Raw genomic sequence first — 23,564 nt, 5'->3', positions numbered from 1 at the left:
GAGGTGTAACAGCGATGGTTTGGATGTGGAACATCACTGCTGTTAATAATTTTATTTCCTTCAGGAAAGATGTCAAAGGAATTTTAATACGAGACCTGGAGACGATGGGGGATGACCTCAGATGTTTGGTTTCCCAGTAATAAGTATTTGTTAGTAGTCCTTCCAGAATTAACTGACTTAACCTGCAAGAGAGCATGGACTGGACAAAAAGATGGAACTAATAAAATAGATATTCAGCTTGGATCCCAGTATGGGACAGCAGCAGAAGTTGCACAGGATATGAATGGTACCTTTGCAACCAGTGTAATAATAGGGGAATGCAGTTATATCACCTGATGTGCTCTTAATTGTTCAGATGGTGCAGATTTAGTTTTGGCCACTAAGCATATCCAAAACTAAAATCGCACTATCCACAAACCCTGTAGGACAGTATCCATATTAATCCTGGCAGATGGGGAAAGAGGTGGGGAATTGATACATGAGGCATGAACTATTCTAGAATACACGCAGAGTGTGACCCGTATGTACATGGGTTGTGCCTCTTACGATTGCAAAGTCTCCATCCTTGGAGATACTCAAAAGCTGTCTGGGGACAGTCCTGGGCAACCAGCTCTAGGTGACCCTGCTTGAGCAGGGGGTTGGACCAGATGATCTCAGGAGGTCCCTTCCAACCTCAACCGTTCTGCGATTCATTCTGTGAGTCCATACTAGTTCTGTACAGTCCGTTGTGGACCACGGGAGGCTATTGTCACACGTCAGCAGAGCAAATCGGCGTGGGAACGCTGGTGGTGTTCGGTAACAGTGCAGGCTGTGTATGCGTCGCCTCACCTGTAATGGGAAAGTGGGAGGATAACATGACCTCTGTGGCTCCAGGAGAAGACCAAAGATGTGGCGTTGCATCCGTTGGTGGTGTACGTTCATTTGCCTGTTCTTAAAAGCAGGGTTTTGTTCCAGACCGAGAGACTAATGATGTCTATCTGGGAGCTGAGAGGCCTTGCTGGGGTGAAGTGTTCAGACAACATGACAACATACAGAAGGGAGCTGAGAAACCAGAGAGCAGACAAGTTGCAAGCCTGAGGACCTCCTTGGCAAGTAAAGAACTGTCAGAACTGGAGACTGAAGTTATGAACTGTACATCATTGGTATGACATATCCATGGGTTGGTTTCCAAAAGCTACTGCTATGCAGCACTTAATCCTTTACTTGTTATTAGTTATGCTAGAAGTCGTGTTGTTCTTTACCCCTCTATATATGCTTTGCTTGTTTCAAAAGGAAAGTGTGCCCAGTTGAACATCTTCTGTGCATTGCTAGCCTAACAGTTGTGGTGGCTTCCAGCCAGAAGGGATTGAGCTTACGAGCACCCAGAGTGGTCTGAATGTCCTCGGAGGAGGTCAGGCTGACCAGGGGGTGGCTTGTGAGCAAGAGGTCCCGCTGGAGCACGCAGCCTCACAGAGCTGAGGCCCCAGCAGCGCTGGCAGAAGGGTCACAAACAAGTGCCTCTGCTGCTGCTCTCCGGTATGTAAACTGCCAGATAGGGTCCTGCTAGCACTTGGTCAGCTTGCATGGGGATCAAGGCTAACGTGGAATAGTTGTGTCTAGTAATCGCAGGAGGTAAATTAAACCCAACGGTACAACCATGGGGGAGTCGTGGGCAGCCAGGCTGCCCGCAGCGCGTATCCCTGCCGGTGATACCCCCTAAGGCTGCGACTGCCTGGGTAGTGGCCTCAGAAGTACCACAGTTAGGTATGGTTGTAGCAAAACCAGGACCAATGGGGAGGAGGTAATCAGGGGCAGGTTTATTTGGGAGGGATTTGGGTGGAGGAGAGGCGGTGGCGAAAAGGTGGGCCCTGATGCTGAAGAATGAAGGGTGAGGTATGGAGGCCACTGAAGAAGACCAGAGGGCTCTTGCTGACGGTAGGAGTGTGGACACCTATGGCTGGTAGCAACACTGACCTGCAGACTCAAGCCCTGGGAAGCTGGAAGGCATCACCTGGAATAACCAGCTGGACTCACTCCGTCAGGTCTCTGGCCGTATGTCGTGGCGTGGGGGGACGAACCTGCACCTTGGGACTTAAGAAACTGTCACTGAGGGTTGGCCATGCGTGGGACTCGGTAGATCTGAGATCGAGAGCCCGTAACTTCATAGCTGTGCCTTACGGTTTGCATAAATACATAACTTTGATCAGTGGTACAGTACTTAGGTTATTGATTATTTTTCTGTTTTGCTAGTTTCCTTATGGTGTGTTTGCCAGTCAATAAACTGTGTGTCTCAGTTATGTCTTGGGTAACTGGTCTGAAGAGGGGAGCCACCCCTCAGCACAGTCACAGGGCTGCAGCCCACGCTGTAGGAGTGCTGCGGGCCACGAGCCTTCCTCTGACGGGCCTGGGCAGCCCAGGGAGCAGGCGTAGGATGAGGTCTGGCCGCCAGATGCCCAGGAACGCCATTATGGGCCTGCCTGTGCGCAGTCAGAGAGGCAGAAATCCATGTGCGTAGTGGCCAGGCAGAAGTTGCTGATAACTGCGATGGACCATCGAGGCTGCTGCGGGTCCCCCGAGTCCTCCCGCTCTGCCCCACGTGAAAGAGCGGCACCAAGAGCCTGCCGGGGCGGTCACGGTAGACGTGGTTTTGGGTGAGAAGCCCAGAGAGTCTCCAGCTGCCTTAGAAGCGTAGCTGTCCCTCCATGCCACAAACAAAAATATGTTAAACTTTTAGAATGAGGGTAAAGGTCTGCTGAGGTTGGGTCTTACATGATGGGCAAATTAAGTCTGTCTTTGAAATGTTACGAATGAAGCCATCCACGCTAATTTCAATTGGTTTAAAACCGTGATTCTTACAAGAGAGTAAAATTAAGGTGCAATAAGGATGGTCTTCTCTAGCAATGTAATTCTGTATTTTCCATAAAGTACCCTAAAAAGCAACATAATCATGTTTTCTGGCAGATAGTAATTTTTTTTAAAGTGAAGGTTAATATGTTATTGCCAATTCATCAAGAATCTGCCGCTCAAGCATCAATACAATCCCAAGAAAGAGAAATGGGCATATACTACAAGTCAGTAATCATTTAGGACGCTCCTGTTTTGTGTCGTTTCAGTTAATCCCAGGTCCCACTGCCGTCAGTCAAACCGGAGCCTCTCCACGGTATGCACACTTACCTGCTGCTCTGAAGAATAGCCTCAGGGGCCGCTAGACACCTCCACTTGAAACCAGACATACCCAGTAAGCCATCTGCAGGCGGTAGATGGCACTAAATTATTACTATTGCTCATATTTTCCAGCTAAACCAGTAGGAAAAATAAACCCGCAACCCTGGGCCTCCGCCCCGAATTGCTCGGGCTGTAATCGTCAGACGAGAGGCAAGGCGGGGATGGAAGCAGGGCGGCGGAGCGAAGGTGCTGGCCGGCCGGCCGGCGGGCACCGCTGGAAGCCTGCCGCGCTCGCGCCAAGGTGGAGCGCCCAGCCGTCCTGCCGGCCGCACGCCGCTGCGGGGCCGTACAACGGCCGGCGTGCAGCTCAGCCGCTGCAGGCACGGTGCCTTCATAACCACCGCGCTCTGATCAAAACGCCACTCTCGATTACACTGCCGTTTGTGAATCATCTCTGTAGCCAACAGCAGGGACATTTTGCCACTGAAAGAATGCCACTTAGCTGGGAGGAGACACAACCTACTGAAACTGAAAGAAATGTGTAACACAGCTTTTTTTTTTTTTTTTTTTTTTTTTAAGTCTGATTCTTTCCACTTTCCCTCACGCGTCAGTCTTGATGCATCGGCACCAAGTATCTTGGATGAGGCAAGTGTGAAAGTGGTAGCCTGCATCTCTTTCCCTGCTCAACCACCACTGGAGCTTCCCCATACAGCACTAAATGAAGCAACAGACAAAACACCGAACAAGCAGAAGTGAGCGTTTCCTCACGTTGCCCCACAGCCGCCCCCAGCACGGAGCTCCCCGGGGAGCCAGGGCCGGGCGGCAGGGCCCAAGGGTCCTGCAGCAGAAAAGAGCACGCCTGCCCCCAGCTGCCACCCTTCTCCCGACCGGGAGCAAGGATAAGGCCAGCCCCATCTTTGCTGCTGTCGCCTCCCCAGAGCGCAGAAAGCGTGATTTGTTCCCAGTGGTAAGACTGCAGCAGGTGGGCAAGCGACAAGGGAGGGGATAATTAGACACCCCCCCCCCCACCAGCCTCCTCAGCTAGGACCTGCTGAACAGGACAGCTGCTTCAGCTGTCCCCCGTCCCCCTGCACGTACAAACGGACACAGAAGACCCCCTGCCACGTGGATATGCACAGCAGTTGTCATTTTTCACCTGAACGGTCAGTAGAGAGATTTCAGGTTTGTATCCTTGGAGCTACCTGTGTCCTGTGGTTGCTGTCTTCCACGCACGTTTCCACAGGCAGCGGGAAGGGCTCAGCACCACACTGAGGTCCGTCCATCAGGCAGGGCCAGAAAAGTGACCCTTCTCCTGCAAATACTTAAAAAAACCCAAATCTTGCAATAAAATCAGTCTCAAAACACTCAAGTCTAAAATTAAAGTTTATTTCAGTTTTAGAAAGAAACAGGAAAATACGTACATGAATATCTTAGAGTTACACAAGTGACAGCGCGTTGTTTCTTTTCCACGTGTAGTTCCCACTACTGCCTGGCACTTTGAGACAACTCGATGTATTTCTCAGTGCCTTTTAGATGTTTTACAACACACACACAGAAAAACAGCTTCCAGTGGAAATCTGGGAAATACTAATCCACCTCAAAAATCAAATTTTCAACTTGGTTCAGTATTTGGTACAGAAAAGACGCATCCTAAACATGACCTAGGCCAGCAGCACGCAGGTACCGCTGGTGACCACCACCCTTGGAGAGCAGGCAGCTGCCTTCCCCGCCTGCGGGTGTGCGAACTGGGGCTGCCTGACCGAGCAGCGCTCGATAGCTCACCTGCTGTGCAGCGTGTCATCTGCCAGTCCCATGGGCAGTATTTGACAACGGTATTTAAAATTTTTTTTCTTCCCCCTAAGTGGCTTACCCAGCATTTCTTTGCAGATGCAGCTCTCAGTGCGACCGAAGGGAACTTGGCCTGACCAAGGAAAACAGGACTGCGCTTTGCTTCGCACACGTACAATCAAAAAGTACGGACCACTGATTGACAAAGTGTACTATCAGCAGATAATGTACCAGCTGAATAATCTGTATGGAATACAGATTATCATATATACCTAATTCTGGTATGAATACAGGGTCTGTCATTAATAGCTTTTTTTAAAAAAAAGTAGCGGTCATATTGATTTACCTGGCTCAGTTTCAAAGATTAAACTCTTTACCACTAGTTCACCGCCTTTTCCACTTACACAGTCTTTAATTCCCATGCAGAGGACAGCAGATTAAGCACAAGTGACTGTGCCTGATGTTAGGCCAGTGTTTGAGCACTTTGCTGGACTGGGACTAAGGCCATCAGCTCCTTGCACGACGGAGCACTGGAGAGACATTGAAAGCAAAGCAACAACAACAGAAAAAAAAGTCAACTCACCATGCCTAACTCTGGACTCTGAATTTAGGCACTCACATTGAGAAGCTGTCTCCCTGAACGTTCAGCAGGGCAGGGAAACTCATCCTTTCCTCTCTTAACCAATTACATATGGTAGGTAGAGAAACTAGTTTCCCTACTTCAGCATTACGCTCAGATGCCCCTCAGTGGGAGGTATTTACTCCAACTGACACTGTTCACAAAAACGTGTTAGATGGTGTACTAGATCATGTGCTAGATCTAGCTAACCACTGCTTGTTCTCAATAAAAATACTGATTAATAAGGAAAATAAATGCCTTCAACAGAAATGGTGGTTAAAATATTTTATTTTTTATATCATAGAACATACTGCTGTTTACTTTAAATCACTTTAGAGTAAAGGCACACATTGTTAAAAATACTTCAAATTTACATCACATGTACAAATGCTTAAAACAGATGTACATGTCACCAAAAAAATACAATATGGCTTCATAAGGTTGAGGCGGGGCTGGGACAATTCAACATGTATTTAAATTTTACAGGATGCTGTTAACACTGAAAGGACTGACTAGAACAGAAAAGAATGGAGCTAAAACACTGATTGTGTTACATGAACAGTACAACACATTGAATATACAGCATTGAGCATTCACGTATGGATTCATAGGTTTGTTAGTTCTGCAAATTCATCAGGCTTTCCAGTGCCACTGAGTAAACAGTGCATGCATATGGCCTGCCCGTTTGCAATAGTGGGAAGATAAACTGCAAATTCTCCGTCCACAAACAGCCTCTTTGAAGAATCTGCTGATATGCTTTGTAAAAAAGAGTGAAACAATAGACTTAAGGTATCAACTAGAGAGAATAACTGAATAATGAACGGATAACTTACATGGTAATCACTTCTGGCTAAAAAGCGTAAAACATTAAGTCTGCAAGAATGCTCCATGACAATCATTTAGCATTAGTCCCACCCAAGTTTAAGGCTCGTATCTAAAATTTACCTTAGATTTGTTTTCCTTTGTGTAAAATTACCTGAGCACAGATATCAAAGATCTACAGAGCTTTTAAAAGATCTGCAGATACCTTAAAAATCTGTAGATAACTTAAAGCAAAACATCAATATATTGAATTCTACGAGCTAAAAATTCTCAAAAGAACAACCAACAAAACAATATTTTGGTAGGTCAGTAAAGCCAGGAGAAGAATGAGCTTAAGCTTTTGCTTTCATCTTTTAAAAATGTACACAAAAGGTAATAGAATTATTCAAATAGGACTGCTTAATTGTAAACAATACATTAAACCTTTAAAAAAAAAAATCAGGAATCAAAATTCAGGCAGTCACTCTAGTCTTCTATAAATTGTTTACAAATGCTGCTCTTCCTCTTGCTAGAGATGGCTGGTGGTTTCTTAAGCACTGATAGATGGAAAATAAAAGGACCCGCCTCCACTGTATTCTGTATTATCATTTACACTTTTGTGTCCAAGAAGCGTGAATTGCTGCCATTCTCATTTGCTAAGGTTTATTCCCTGCACAACTGTAAGGCCCAGATCCAGAGAAGCACCTAGCATCGTCTTAAGAGCTCTGCAGGATCGGGTTAGATTTAATAGGTTTAAAGATAAACATGCACTTAACCGATTTGCTGCACTAGGACTCATAAAATTTTCAAAGTGCAAGGCAGAAAAGCATCAGGTTGCATGGACAGACCAGCTCCCAGCAAAGTCAATGCCATCACAGAGAGGAGCATTAGACCCTTAATTTCATTAAAAAAGCTTGAAAAAGACAACACCGCACAGAAGATACATGTACATACTTTCAGCAAACAGCAGACTGTATGGGACAATTTCCAACACAAGGCTTTGGAAATATACCCTACTAAAAGCGGTTTGTTGATTTTATTGAACCAACCGAAAACAACAAAGGAACACAAAACACAACATCACCTTTTCCTCCTCCTGCCTCACACACTGGTTCCTATCTTTCATTCCCAAAAGAAATTAATACAGATAAAAACTTCACTTTAAGCGATGAGGAATTGTATATGAGCCTAGAGGAGCAAATGGGGCTCTTCCATTCAAACGCATCAGGTTAAAACTTCGATATGACCATTACAGTTACTGGTATTGTTGAACTGGGACTTGCTGATTGCAGAGGGCACTTTACAATCATTGACAATCCTGTGTAAAGGGTACCAAAAAAATTCCTATGAAATATGAACCTAGGATTAAAAAAAAACCAAACCCAAAAAACCAATGATGGATGGCTGTCCTGGATAATTAAGAAAATCATGGCAGTTTGAAGTACCCATAATTATATGCATAAATAGCAGGTAATCCAAATAAAATGCTACAGCTAGTTTGAAAAACTAAATTGAACACTGCTTTTCTATTAAATAGATTCAAATATTAATCCACTGAGAAATGACATTGATAAATAAAATATTTTCATGTATCAAAAATGAGGGGCAGGTACTATCAATTCCAGACTTCTTTTCCCAATAATGAAAGGTCCGAGAAACAAAAGCGAATTGTACAGTAGTTCTAGTCTCTTAAATTTACAATACTGAATCCAGCAGGATTTGGCTAAATAATACAGTTTAAATAAGCTAATCTAAAGGAACACAGTGTCCTGTAAACATCTGACACAAACCACATTGCATTCTGATGGCGTGGCTATACCTTCCTATGCAGGAGAAAGACAATTCAACTGGTGGTGGTAACAAGGGATGCAATCTAAAGGCAACATTCCTGTTCTTCAGTAAGGCTTGTAAAAAATTTGAGCAGTGTACGTATGAATGACAGCCTGTACAACTCTAAAATTTTTGGAAAGCTCTTAAGTTTAAAAAAAGCCTAAATGTTTTGAGTATAAAACGCACATTGAGAAGATGTCCTTCTAAGTTATGTGTAAAAGTGTCTGGCACCAGAAACGACCACTAGGTATTATTATACCCAAGGAAAAAAAGCAAAGAATCACTCAAGACAAGTGTCCCTGAACTTCAGAGCAGATGCAGCCAATTAGGTTACTTTGTGTTGTTCTGTTCCTCTGGAAAAGAAGTCATGAACATACGCTCTTTAAGCTGTCTGTACTACATCATCAGTAATATATATTATATATACAGTATGCATATATATAATATATATATTTGCGTACATACTTCTTTTACCTCAATCTGGAATCATGTGGTTTCATGCAACACACTTACCAGGAACCAAACCTATTCATTAGATCATAGCTGGTGTAACTTTAGTATCAAATATTTTATTATATAGCAATTCAGCGCTGCTCAGCATCCATCATCTCTGACTAGAATCCTCATCTCCCTCTTCTTTCAGTCCAGTTCACGTTTGTTGCCTCTGTCACCCTTTTTCAGCCACCTTTTTCACATCGTGCCTCCACTCGATGTTCAATGCTGAGACCTTATTTCTGTCAGCTTCTGAAGATAGCTCTGTGCTGCTGGCATCGAGAGAATAAACTGAACTGTCCTTTGACCTATTCGGTAGCAGCCATATCCCATCAGTCCAAAAACTGTTGCTTTTATGACAAATTTGAAAATCTTACTTGAAGCTGATGGAGGAGGCACACTGAAACAAAAGATATAAAACAATGTTAACACCTGCATAGCTGGAAAGAACAGGCATTTTCCAAGCAAATCAAGGATCTTTTCTCCCCTTCTGCTTATAGTGCAGGAGACCGTCAGGTAACAGATGTGTCATGAACAATGTATTCTTTCATGTTCAAGGGCGGGCTACATCCAAATTAAATAGTAACAATAACAATAAATAATAATAAAGCTTGTTCCACGGATTCCACATATGATGCCATTCTTAAGGCTACGGACCTTCACTTGCCCATCACCCTATCAAAATAACTAAGACAACATCAAGACTTCTTGAAGAATACGAGAAGTTAATATTGTTTGTCGAACTGTTTATAATATTACTATGCATATCTCTGCACAGAGACAAAAGTCAGAAGAAACACAGGACACAGCTTAATTCCAACGCCCGTACAGTCAGCTCACTGTCATTCAGGGTAGTGGATGAAAACAGAGCTTGGATATTCTGGATAACGCGTGTCAGGACCTGGTCAGGTTTGTGTGGCCAGAAGGGGTAAGGCTGGCGCGATTCGGGGGGGGTGTTTCGGCAAGGTGTACCCCTGGATGCCAGGCAGGCTTACCAGCCTAGCTGCAGCTCCCAGCACGAGCGTCAGGAGGCCAAGCCCCTGCAGTGCTCTTGGCCTCCGCAGCTCCACAGAGGACAGCGCAGACAAAGCAGAGAGGCTTCGTGTGAAGCTGTCTCCGGTCTGGCAGGTATTGCTGGCTTTGAGATCTTCACAGAGCCACTTGGAAGTCTCTGCACTGGCCACCTGGAACCAGGAGGGCAGAGGACAACAGGCACACCAGGTCTACCTCTGCCATCAAACAGTCTTATTAACTTAGTGTACAAAGCAAACAGTTAATATTACCCTCAAAATGAAGCTGGCTTTGAAAGCACAGCAACACGCACGCGTAGCCTGCACCTTCACTAGCAGGCTCTGCGGTACCTCGGCTGGCCCTGCACCCACAGCGTACCCACACTGCAACCCAGGTAATCCTCTCACAGGGGATGGGGAGGTCTCTGCGTGTCACTCCAAAGAAGCCAGGAGTTCTCATTTATTTATATCGAGGAAAATGTTTCTAGCGTATCCAGAAGCAATCAGTTACAGCAGTGCAAAAACATCGCGGGCACACTCAAACCAGGTTAGACGTGCTGAGATTAGGATACAACTAGACTGAGTTTAGATCCTTGTGCTCAAACTAGGGCAAAGCTGTTACTGGTAAGATTTTTCATATTAAGGGAATATACAGGAAGAGTTTTAAAAAAAGCATACACACTGAACAAAGGACGGGGTAAAGGCAACCCTTTACACCTTCTTACACGCTTCTCTATTGCTTCTTTCTCAATTCCAGTCCCTCTGCACAATTTAAAAAAAAAAATCAATTCATAGCTATCTGGAGCAAACAATAGGGTCTGCTCAGAGTCAGGTTCAATGCATGAACTTAAAAATTGGAAGTCTGAGAAATGTATATGTTTCTATCCAGACGATTTCCAAGGTCACTTTGCGACTTGTAAAACCTAACTAAATATCTGTAAAAGTCTTAAACTTTTCACTTTAGAGAGGTGACAATGACTAACACACACAAAACCCCTGTTAACGCTGCTCTGCAACTGCAGTGCAACAGCACAAGGGGTAAAAAAGTTTAATGAGAAATGAGTCTCAAATATAGTAATCTTACCAATGTTATTTGCTTCATATTATTTTAGAAAGTCAAGTTAATGCAATATTAATGTCTTATGAAAGATACTGGTAGCCATTCCACTTAGTTATGGCACTGGGACGGCAAAAGCAAGTCGAAGAGCCTACGCTTTGATGAAAAAGACCCTCTGTGTAAACTTGAAGACACATAGTCGGGCTCTGGGCTATTCAGTTCTGTAATGTCAATGATGCAACCAGCATTAAGCATACAATTATATGGATTTGGGCAGCCTCATTTGACAGGTTATTTGCGAGGGTGCAGAGGAATATTGACATCTAGTTTGTGACTCCAGGCGAGGCTTAGCCTTGAGAGAGACTTATAAATAGCTAGGCAAGAATTGCATTCTTGGATCCAGACACCAAAAGTCCCTATAAATCATATTTTAGATGCCTAAATACACCGTTTAGGTGGGGCACAGTCTTTTCTGTTTTTCAGAGCCTCTGAAGAGATTGGTGAGGTGCTTACATAAACACAGTGAACAGATGTGATAAGGTAAAGTGCCAATATTTGAAAGGCTCTATTATCCTAAACTACTGCAGACCACTACTACTGGCTCATACTGTAATCCCTCCTATGTTTCTGAAGTCCTCACCTTTGTGGCTTTATAGGATACATGTAGTCTGAACATACTGGTTCTTCAATTCCTTCTTTTACAAAGCACATACATCTATTTTAATAGGTACTTTGGAGCAAGAGTTCACCAGATAAGTGGCTTAAATCAGCCCATATTTAGGTACACACATTAAAACGCGTTATTACTTATATATATATATACAGTTAAAAATAGGCTATGAACAACTGTGATAGTAAGCTTGCCGGAGCCAGCAGTGTCCTGACACTACAAAAGCTTTGAATCCAACAGTTTGTATTTGCCTAAACTAGACTGAAAGCCTGGTTTTGTTTTCACCATCTTCTACAGCCCTCATTTGAATTCTCATTTTAAAAGCCTTAAATGTGGATCAATGAATTTTCTTTTTAGACAAGGTCATCTTCTCATCTCTACTTCCCTTGATAGCCAACTATTTACTTTTTTCTTTTGATTCTTTTCCTTTGCTGTAAGCACAATCTGCAAGCACTGCACAGCAAGGCAGTGAGCTGACAAGGCAGGGATGACAGCAGTGATGTTTCTTCAAGCTGTGACAACCAACCAAAAAAACTCCAAACCAACCGATTATTGATGTCTTTTAGCAAGAGAAGCTGTTACATCAACACGTAGGAAAGGATGACTGTTACCTCATTATTTCCTGGATGTTTAAGTCAGAGTTCCAGTTCTTTTCAATTCCAGGTACATGACCCATCCCAACAACACCAACTACAACAGCTGGGATATATTTTCTAGGTTCCGCTGAGAGAGAGAGAGAGATGGAGAGAAAGGAACACATCAGTGAAAGAACTAATTTCAAGCTATCAAATAGGTAATGTGTGAGATTACAAAACTGAATTTTCCAAGAGGTAGGGACTCTTACTACTAGATAGTAAAACTCTGTTATAAACTAAAAATTAATACTCATCTCACCTACTGCCTCCTATGTTGAAAGTCTGGAAAAAAATCAGCACAGCTTCTGGATTTTCAGGAAATGTTTGTTTCAGTAAACAGACCTGGCCAGGGCTCATACTCCAGCCTCAGGGTGAGAGGCTCAGCAGATGCAAGCTAAATTAATTTCTTTCCTTCCCTGTGTGGGTCATGTTTCTGTACTGCTTATCAGGAACAGCTGTGGTCTCTGCCGTCTCCTGAACAGAGAGCCTTCTCCACCACTTTGAACAGTGGCAGCTGGCACACATCCAGATGGTGACAAGACCTGGGCTAACAAGCAGAATGGACAATCAGAGAACAGCCCTCAAGACCACACCTGCCCCTGGTTAAGTTTACTGTTACAGACCTGGCCTCAGCAACTAACAGCAAAACCCACACCATTCGTGTGCAGCACCAAGCCAGTCACCGTTAGACCACTGCAACACGTGCTGGTTCTCACCCTCACCTCCCATCTACCCTTCAAATTCCACAACACCCAGTGGAGGTTAAAATGTTGTTCCTCAAAGTTTAGGGATTACCTCTCCCCCAATGAAAAAATGGCACCACATCACGATAAAAATAATTCACAGAAAACTTTCTAAGTAATAGTAATCAGGCTGCTTTCCTATGAGGAAAATTATAGATAAATATAAGATGTGAGTAAGTTCCACTGTCTTGCTTTAAATATCCACCCTTGATTTTTCCAGGAATAAGTAAAAAAATTTGAAAAGCAGCCCCCCCCAAATGAAACAAAACTGTATTGAAAACACTAGAACTATTATACACATTTTCAAAATTGTTTCTTTGGACTTGCCTTTTCTCAGCCTATTCTAGGGTTGCTCTAAATCAGAGCTGCAACTACACCCGAGACAGAGCACAGGACCTCAGCAGAACGGGCTGTCCACAGCACATCGCACCCGCTGCCTGCTTCTGGGCAGGATTCAACGATGACATCAGTCACGTGTAAAGCCTTGCCTGAAACTTAGTTCTAGTAGAAACTTTTATCCCTCTCAGAATATTTTGTGTGGAGTAAAGATAGAATGAAAAACTAAAGGTGAAAGCTTCATTTGCAAGCTCTTTGGAAGAGTTCACCCAGGCAAACAGTCAGATGAAGGCTAGGAATAAATCAGATGTAGTTTAGGAATATATCAGACCAAAAGTATATTTGAGTCCTGCAGATAGCGTCCAGGACTTTACCCTTACTATGTCCCTACAATAGCAAATTATTTGGACAATGGTGATGATGCCCTATTTCTGCTCATTTGAATTGTGGGGTTTTGTATTTTACTATGAATCGTAAGTATATCATTTGCTTTTTTTTTTTCTCCTTTCTTTTTGCCTCTCGTGAGAATGAATGTATAGAACAGATTATATGTATATAATATAAAAGCACAGCTTCTAAACAAAACTGTCTCTGGCATTCTCTCTTGTTAACTAAGAGACTGAGACACATGAGTATCAGCCAGGTAGTCCCTCACATTCTTGTCTCTTATGGTCCCATCTTCTATTTTAAATCCTTCATAATGCATATAAACCCCTTCCAGTTTCATAGCCATTCACTAAACCAGTGATCCAGAGACTGAGCTTTTAAGAAGGTAGATTTAAAGGCAGGGGGGACAGGACCAAAACCAAAAGAGCAGGGGAATTGCTAAACAATTCCTCTTGTGGCTCATGACCCAGCCAGGACCAACAATAAAACTGAATTTTCAGCCTGCTCTTTGGACCAAGTAACTGAATTCATCTGTGCCTCTTTCAGCCCTATCAGCTGAGCTAACAGGGAATATTGTGTGTTTGGAGAAAGGCAGGCAGGCGTGTTTTACAAAGGCAGGCAGCGTTGAGGTAACATTAGGTACGGGATGTACAAGAACACAAGTGCAATCCCCTCGCTATTTTTTCCATCACAAGACAGCGCCAGCGGTCTGCGCTGAAGTGATTACAAACGGTATCTTAAGACAGCAAATAAGAGGTAACCCATACCTCAGTATGCTTATATATAGGAAGGGCATGCAGATCACATACAGCAGCAAAATACTTCCAAAGGCTAGAGAACTGCCATTATTCTGTATGCTTATACCTTGCTGAAACATGCAGTCACACAAGTTTCAAGCAAGAAATGTGCTCCTGAACAGCTAGTGATGACAATTAATTTGGCAAGGTAACAAGGTGGAAGTGAGATAGGCAACGGAAGCCTAGACTGTCCTCTGCTGTGCTGTAATACCAGATGCCTGCCTCTTGAAAAATTTGTCAGGCTAATTAGTATTTTCCAGTTTTAAACAGCACAATGAGAAAGGAACCATAATTTGAAGTCTACTGCTCTATGAAAATTCTTTACTTCTTGAGGTGGTTGCAACAGAAGAGTAATAGCCCTTTTAAATTTTTTAAGCACTGTAATCTTGTGTGACAGGTGGCACACATGAACAGAACATCCCAGATTTCCTGGGAAGAACTGAACTTTGGACTAGTACACAAAGAACACCTTGCTGGTTATGATATCTGCTTTAAAACAATTACTTTCTGAAGCTCGAGGTAGTTCTATCTGCTTTGCTGCTTGCTTCAGCATGTAGGTCAAGTAAACATCTCGTTCCGAGACAATCGTTCGATGAAGATCAGGAAATTCTCCAATCATTTCTGCCATCATCTGCTCCAGTAAATCCTTCTGTTTGCATTTCTCCACATCATCTTTACTGAAAGAAAGGTAAGTTTTCTCAGTATCTGTTATGCTTTTAGAGCGCAACGCAGACAAACCAATGAATAAAAACAATTGGGTATTATACGCATTATTCACATAAACCCACACTGTACAGTTCTCCTCCCCCAGTTCTCCTCTTCAAAGGCAAAACGAACTCCCTAAACCTGTAAAACTGGGTACCTAACAATGCCTCTACAGTGAGGGAAAGGGAAAGAGGAGAGGTCACTTGCCTTTAGGCAGTGCAACTGGATTTTCACCCTTCCCCGTTTGAAAGCTGACAACTCAACTGAGCAAGAGCACTAGGGCTTCAAAGGAAAGAGCTACCATGGTGCCCCACTTTCGGTGTATATTCATAAGCTTGGAAGAGGCAACACAGAGCACTCCCGAGGAAGCAGATCGGATCACTGAACACACAGAGGCTCTCTTTAAGGAACGAAAGCAGCACACCGTAAGGCACAGTCTGAGGGGACGGAAAGAGTTCTGCAGGCTCCTAGTGTCAATCACAGGTCTTCAGCAGAAGACAAAGTTATAAATCAATGCCCTGAACAGAAGAATAGGAAATGGGCAGGAAATAAACAAATGAAAACTGCTGGAGTAAATGTAATGAGCTTTAATGTTTTTTATAGGTGCTGTTAACCTTCTGTGTGTACCCAACAGCTGTGGTACAGTCAGTTTGTGGCAACAGAATTATGTTTTTGCATCACTGTCTACTGAAGAATGATGCCAAACATGCTTGCTTTAGTTTCCAAGATCAAAAGGACACTCACAAATGTCAACAGTGACAACCAAAGAAGTGCATTATTAGCTTTCAAACAGATCATAGCAAAGCTATCACACGGATACAAATTTGATGCTGAATTATTACTCCATTTTCTGTAGAATCTCACGTCGATGACTGGGTGCGCAATACCCCCCCTCCCCCCAACAACTTCCCAATTATGAACACCTTTCCTTTTCAACCCCTACCAACATGTTATTTTTAAAAACCAAGTAGCAGATCATTCAATCGTACAACAACTGAGATGTTATGTCCAAGCTTCAGTGGAAAGTCAGTGTGCATATACCGTAATTATCTTAATATTGCAGTTGAAAACCAAAATGTTCTTAGGATGGATAAAAGAATGGGAGAAGTTGCAGAGAAATATATCCTCCAATGCCCCCCAAAAGCCTGCAAATAGTTTCATGCTGGTATCAGACTAGTAAGTAAGAAAACTTACTTTGCGTATGAACTGTAGTTAATGGATTGAAAGGGGATCAAACTCATTTTACAGATGAATATAACAGCAGGTATTTACAGGAAAGGACAATCAAGTAAATGCTAAAACTGGAAAATAGAAGGTTTGATTCAGCAGACTACCGTTTGAGCCCTGGCCTAATTTTAAAAGCCTGGAAAAAATAGCACAGATCACTTCATGTGTAGAGCTCTGGTCACAGGGTTCTGAGTGAGGAACCGAGATTCAGGGACCATACGCCCAGGGAACCCATTTCTGGCAAGACTCCTACCACTGCGAGTCTGGTAGGAGCAGACTGAGTTTAGGAGGACAGCTGGGCCTGTGTTCTCCCCCAGTTCAAGCAAGTTATCACACACCTACTTGTGGAAAGAGGAAGCAAACTTGGCACAGGGATGTCTCTGAGGGACAGGGGAAACCACACGGAGCAAGAGAATAGCTGTCTGAGAAATATTACCATCAGGCAAAAGTTCCTAACAATGTCCCTTTATAAAGGCAATAATCATTAAGAGTCCACATGTTGTCCACAGAGTTCAAACATTTTCTCTTGTTCCAAAAATCTGTTCAGACAGCAGATTCAGTTCTCAAGCTGTCCTGATCCAGACGTGACTTAGCACAGCAGGCCCAAGTCCTTTGGAAATCTTAAGGAGGTATAAATTAGCATACCGAGGCCCTACTCTCTTCTATTTACAATATCCACACACAGTAGTGTGAAAGATTTTTTTTTCCAGCATAAAAATAAAAAATAACAAAAAAGTTTTTCCTTAAGTACACTAGGAATTCTCCAGCACCAAATCTTTCACTTCACCTGGAAGTAATGTATTAAAAGACAATTAAAGAAAGAGCTGGAACAAGATCAGAAAGCCAGCTTTCTTTTAAAAAATATGGATTATTGCAGGGTAGTTTGTATATTTATCCTTCTCACTAACTCAAGTTTCACTGCATCAGGCTGGGTACTGAGAACTTCCAGCTCATACTAAAGTCAAACTGAAGAATTGAACAATTCAACCCGATAAACATATGGGATGCTTATTCATACCTGATTGGGTCAGATAAGAAGCAAAGGCCCCAGGCAAGCTTGACTTTTTGCCAGAAAGAAAGTGCAGCAATTGCTCTCTTAAATGTAACAGGGATGGGTCGGTCTCCAAGATGGAATTTACAGAAAGGTACTTTACTGGCCTGAAAGAGAAGATACAGATCGCTAGTCAACATTTCATACTGCAGCACAGTCTATCCTTATTAACAGAACGTTTGTTTTTTTGCGTTATACAAGGTATCCTAAAAAAGAGCAAGTAGTGTCATACTTCAACATCAAAAAGTATTTTGGCTTTGCAGTAAATAAAATTTCCAAAATACTACTTCATAAAGGAATACATCAGCTACAAGACGCAGAAGGTATTACAGTAAAAACATGGAAGTTGTAATGCCACCCTCTTTAGGTTACTTTTACCTAAGCAGAAAGCTCCTGCTTATGACTACTTAGGGTGAACAGATGGGGCTCAATATCTATCTGGGTCTGAATAATGTCTAAGGTGAAACAACTGTGGTCATTTTGCTTTTACCTAGGATTTGTCAGGATCACTAACCTATCAGTTTGTCACGGTAAAATATATTCAAGAAGGAGATTATTAAACAAGAACTGATGGCAGACACCACATGACAATGTGAGACGAGACTTTGCTGTAGCTTAGACTGACAAATTTTAGTACAGTACAGAATTTCTAGAAAATTCTTTCCTACACATACCTGTTTAAAAATTTCAAACAACCACTTTAGAAGAGGACAGAGCTAATATATATATATTAGAATTTGGTGTATTTATCCTTAATAATAAGAAAACTGTTTCAAGGCTTGTTTTCCTGAGCATCCAGACAAGAGTGAAACATTTTAAGTGTTTTCCATTTTAAGTGGGAAAGAAAAAAAACCACCACACACACATATTTTGACTTGAAACAGTTTTCTTATTATTAAGGATAAATACACCAAATTATTCCAGATTCTTTAACAGCTATGTTGTCTCACATTTCCTTACTAGTACCTAATTCACATAAAAATAGGAAAATACATTCTGCAAGGCAGGTACATACCGTGAAAATAGCATCTCGGTATTCCCAGACAAAAAAAGAGTAGCTGTGATATACAGTAGAAGTCCAGCTACTATTTACTTCCCGCTATCACAGCTGGCAGTAGTACAAAAGGGAATGTTAAAAGACCAGACAGGACTAACAGACCAGTCAAATATTTTACTTCCCCAAACAATCTTTCTAGATGAATGCGTTTAGATCTCATTAATGCTTTAGAGTTGGTTTTCACAGCCTGAAACCCTGACACCACCAATGGTGGGACCAGGATTCATATCCAGAATTCGAAAACAGTTATTTAACAGGAACAAATACATTATTAATGAAATGAAAACAAATGCCATCAGAAATATCATTGGAAAAACCCTTATCATTTGAAGCCTTTTTGGAATTGCTTTCATGCCACTTAGGGCTACAAACCTCTGTACTTTCGAGCACACTTTGAAGTCAACGATGATTCTTACTACTTCATAGGCTTCAGCACAAGTATGGCCAGAGTGCTCTTTTCTAGTCACTAACAAATGGTTTTATTTAGCTCAACCCTGGGAGCAAAAGGCCAGTAATTTGACCTCAGAAAAACCATTTTGAGTTCGCACCTCTTTGAAAGCCTCCCTGAATTCTCCTCCTGGGGCCATTCCCAGCTGTTCTGTGATGTGAGCAGAAACCTTCAGAAGCAGCATTTGCATCAATCCAGACATGACTCCATTCTGGGCAAAGAGGGAGAAAAACATTAAAGAAAAAAAGAAAATCAACAAGCTGTGTGGAGTTCTCAGAAGAAGAATGCACTATTCATAGTCATGAGAAAAACATTAATTATCTTAGTGAAGAAGCAGCACTGAAGCTACCTTTTGGAGCCAATTCACTGATCAATACAGCTCTTTTATTTCAGTTTGTATCGGCTGTGAAGTAGCTTTTCACTTCAGTGTGTGGCCAAAGTATTCTCCCTTTCAACAAAAATGTATGGCAGAGTTAAGAAAAGGAGGGCAGCCAGACTTACTTCAGCCTATATTTACTCCACCTGCTTGAAGAAAGTGTCTGAATAACTGAATTGTAAACCAGCTCATTCTGTGCATTTATTTTTTCTTGACCTGGTTACAAAAAAAAAAAAAAAAAAAAAAAAAGGGACCACGAGTATATTCTATTGAATGTACAGTGAATGCCATGTTATAGGGATACTGAAAGGGAAATAGCTAGTGGTCTAAGCATAAACACTTCCCCAATCCTGGGAAACACTAGGCTGAGGACTGGTTAGGTAAGCAGACACAGAAGCACAGATAATCTAGCGTTGTGCAAGAACTGCAGTGCACGACTTCACTACATAAGACCTCAGAAAAGACCTCACAGTCCTAAGCATGACACTCTCCCACAAGCAGACTGAAGGCCCCTCCTCGTACAGTCTATTACTTTTTGAACAGAGACCTAAAATCAAGACCATTCTTTTTAAAAGGCAAAAAATTCTCCTATACTTACTTATGCAAAATTTCCCTTCCCTATCCTTTTACAAAATGAATGAAAAAACATCTCAAACAAATCTACTCAGAGTTGTTCCTTCTGTCCAGCTCTGGCTGTCTTCAACCAGTTATTTTTACGACTAAGACTTGGTGGCTGAGTGTTACCTGTCCCCAAGCATAACCTGTACCTTGGTTAAGCATCTCCTCCAACTTGGTGTCAGTCCATACCGCTACCAAAAGGAACCCTCTTCCCTAGCCAAAGGTTAATTTCCTGCTATATTACCAGCTTCACACAACTGAAGATGAGGTTACATGGGATCGCCTGAGTTAATATGAAGTCACCAGAGGAAGGTCCTGGTCTCCATTCCTTGCTCCCATGGGCCATGCTCAAATGACCCACCCTGTGCCAGATCTGATGCTTGCGTGACCTCCCCAAAGGCTGTAGGCAGTTTCTGCAGTTAAGTGGACTCGAGTCACTGAGGACCAGAACTGGCAAAGGAGAAGGGCTGTTTTCAAAGACAATTGATTATCTGCTTTATCATGCTACAAACTAGCAAGCACGGCAGAAAGACAGGGCGCTGGGCTCCTGGGGAGAGACGAGGAAGAAGGAGGGCATTGAGAAAAAGGGTTTTCAGTCAGATCCAGTTCAAAAGCCTGGGGGACAAGGGTTTCCAGAAGTTCAGAAAAGATGCCCACAAAGAAAAGAAAATGAGAATAATGCAGCCTGAGGTTATTTGCTGGCTGATCTCCCCTTCAGGATTGATGTCTTTGAAGTTGCATTTTTACACTGTGACAGAAAGATTCATCCTGCTGGCTAACAGAGGGATGCGTCTTTGAAGCATGTCTGAGTCATTTGTGCTCTTTACCTGCATGAAACTCGGCACCTGCCATATTTGCTCAGCCTCAAGGAGATAAAAGGTGACAAGCAGACGTATGTAGCAGCAACCAGCAACAACTGGCCAGCCATAAAGTGCTGGGGGATAAAGAGCAAAATGTACAAAAAAACAGTGGAAGCAAAACAGTAAGAGAGGTTATTATCCTTAGCAGACTCCTGTCTTGAAAACAAGATACTTGAACTAGAAAATGTGCAAAGAAATATCAAACATATTAGAAGAGAGTAAACATATTAAATACTCATGAGGCTTGGGAAAGGATGACTGAGGAAGATACACTCAGTTGGACACCATGACTAGCATGGAGACAGTGAAAAGGACAGGAGGAGAGAGGAATGCCCAGGCAAAGTACGGCTGCAGGTTCTAATGCCTTTCCCAGGCATCTGTTATTGGCAGCTGCCAGAGGGCTTCTGAAGCAGATAAATCTTCCACTGGACTCAGCACAGAAATGCTTATACTACGTATGGGAACACTGCCTAAGGAGGTGGCCTTGGGGCTACTCTTTGACTGTATAACAAGTCACAGGTCCAGCACTAACTGCAGAACTGTGGGCAGAAACCAACCATTTGTATTTTAGTCCTCTGGATTTCTTCTTTTAAAAACCCTAATTCCCATAGACGCAGGCCTTTGCAAACAAAGCCTTGCCACCTGGAGCCTGGAACTGGTCTTCCTACTGCTGCAAGCGTGCTGGAGGTTAGACTTCAAAGCCAAGTGAAGGTAACAAGTGACAGCAGCCTGGTCCTGTCCATATGGATGTACCTGTCATCTACCAATTCACATTATATCCATTTTATTTAACAGGACGATCCTGTAGGTTACCTAAACATGGAGGGCGGTATTTCACAGTGCAAAATGAGAGCTTTTCCACTGGCCAGAAGCATTAAAAAACCCAACATTACAATATATTCCTGCACAGGTAACTTCAGCCTAAGTGAGCAGGTTAAAAAAAGTGACGTTGAGCTAAGATTTTGCTGCCACCAGCCCACTTTCTCTTCTGCCCCAGAACAAGGTTTCTCAACTCCTCCCCTGTGTCAGGACTAGCAATCACAGAGCCACACAGGGACATGATGCAGCTAAAAAGCAAGCCCTGTTCAGACTGCCATGTGGCCGGGGTACGGACGCAGAAGGGACAGTGGAGACAGGACGCCGGGGGAGAAGGGAAGACAAAACCTGTCTCACCGGTTTGGTTTAAGCCAACTGTTACTGTGCATCTTCAGGTAATCTGCACTTCAGCCAGATACCAGGCTGCACTGTGTTGCTTTGCTTAACGGAGAGCAAACAGGTAGTTCTTTGCAAACAACTGCAACTGTTTTGAGATTCAAGGACAGGCTGGAGGAAGGCTGTTTTTAACCTGCAACAGTTGCTTGATAAGCTGTGAATACCAGTGACTGCAAGGGTATAGTAGTTTCATATTAACACTGTGCTCAGTTTCCAACTTCAATTAAGAGCAATGAAATGCAATTTTACTGCTTAAGATTTATACAAGTGATTATAAAAAGACAGTTTTCTTTTCCTAATTTGATACTCAAGGACGGAAGTTACAAGCAGTTTTGACTTCTGGTGTAACTTTTGGGCCTGAATGCACACTTCAATAAGAGAGGACAACTGAAGCGTGACTGAGCAACTTACCAGTTGGTTTGCTTTTTACTAGAGAAAAACAAAGACACTATAATTCAGCATCAGACAGTTGGACTGTTTTTCCTGGTTTTCCCATGCTGCTACTGAATCAGAGGAGGAAAGTTGGGTTTTTGGTTGAGACTATAGACGGAAAAATGTATTATTTAAAAGGCACAATGTACAAATTTTATTATTTGAATTATCCCTGGCGACAGAGTAGACTAAGATTGAGCTGTAACAATATGAAGGATCTTTGTATTATTCTCTGGCTTTGGAGCCAACACGGTCTGCATTTCCTACTGTCGGCACACAAGATCACTTCAAGCCCTGGTCGGAAGTGCTAATTACAAAGCTGCCAACATGAATTTACATCACAGTGAAAAAAAGTCCACTATTTTATTTTCACTGTCCTTTTCCTCTTAACAGAGAAGCACAGAAAAAAACTGTTGCATTTAGCTTTGTTATTAAAAAAAGGCTTTTGTGCCTGTTTACGAGGTCAGAAGACCCCCAGCTATGCTGCTCTAGTTGTTGTGCACATGCATTCTTTTGGCTACATGCATCAGAACCACCACCTTACCCAAAATAAACAGATGGATGTAGTAATTCATGCAATATGCAAGTGTTTTGCAATGTTCTTTCCTTTGATAGGGCATAAATAAAGAAAACAGGAAAGACGCATTATTGCCTAACTCTATGAGTCAGAAAGCCTGCACTAAGGCACTACGCGCAGGTGCACACAACACACACAAGCAGACTTAGCCCCTAGCCACTGCACATGCTTCTGCATGGATGCAGATTATATTCTTATGAGAGTTGCAATCCTGGAAATTCCCCAATTACATCAATAAAACAATTCCAATATATAATTACCTCACAACCAAAATAACAATCTATGAATTTGTTGGTTCAACTGGACACTGGAAACTTTTTACTATTGACCACATACTGCTATTCTAATCAAATGTCCCATCATTTTTAAGTCAACTCTGTGCTTTCACTGTGCCTAGCTTAAAACTACTTAAATACAAGCTAACTGCGTGAAACTGAATACAGGACAGCCCTTGTTTTGCACACACACCCCAGAGAGCGTCAAAATGCCAGGGTAGTTATAATTTGAATAGAATCCCACACTTTTCAGCCCAGATTTTTCAAAAACCTCCCTCAAGGCCCACTGTCAATGAGAAACTACTCAAAAGACAAGTGGACGGGAATTAAAAAGAAAGAGCAACACACTAGGATGAAGAAGGAAAGCAACTAAACAGATCAGGAGAGACAACACCAAAATTAAGTGCTCCTTAAATA

The 23,564-nt window shown here is 42.6% G+C and overlaps 1 protein-coding gene across 4 annotated transcripts in view; it reads right to left on the bottom strand.

Moving 5' to 3' along the window:
- Positions 1-5,823: 5,823 nt before the first annotated feature.
- Positions 5,824-23,564, bottom strand: part of TRABD (TraB domain containing) — a 37,114-nt gene continuing 19,373 nt past the window's right edge. For all 4 annotated transcript variants that reach the window (XM_087767360.1, XM_087767362.1, XM_087767361.1 and 1 more), the window contains 5 exons: positions 18,898-19,008; positions 17,260-17,399; positions 14,814-14,986; positions 12,023-12,134; positions 5,824-9,074 (listed from right to left, as the gene is read on the bottom strand). In XM_087767360.1, the coding sequence (XP_087623486.1) occupies positions 8,897-9,074; positions 12,023-12,134; positions 14,814-14,986; positions 17,260-17,399; positions 18,898-19,008 (714 nt within the window). In that variant the 3' untranslated portion in view covers positions 5,824-8,896. The remainder of the gene's footprint in view (positions 9,075-12,022; positions 12,135-14,813; positions 14,987-17,259; positions 17,400-18,897; positions 19,009-23,564) is intronic.

This window comes from Nipponia nippon, unplaced genomic scaffold (assembly GCF_047370975.1).
Source record: "Nipponia nippon isolate SJK-2023a ecotype South Korea unplaced genomic scaffold, ASM4737097v1 scaffold_3, whole genome shotgun sequence".
Classification (NCBI taxonomy): Eukaryota; Metazoa; Chordata; class Aves; order Pelecaniformes; family Threskiornithidae; genus Nipponia; species Nipponia nippon.
This window is presented reverse-complemented; position numbering and strand designations above follow the sequence as displayed.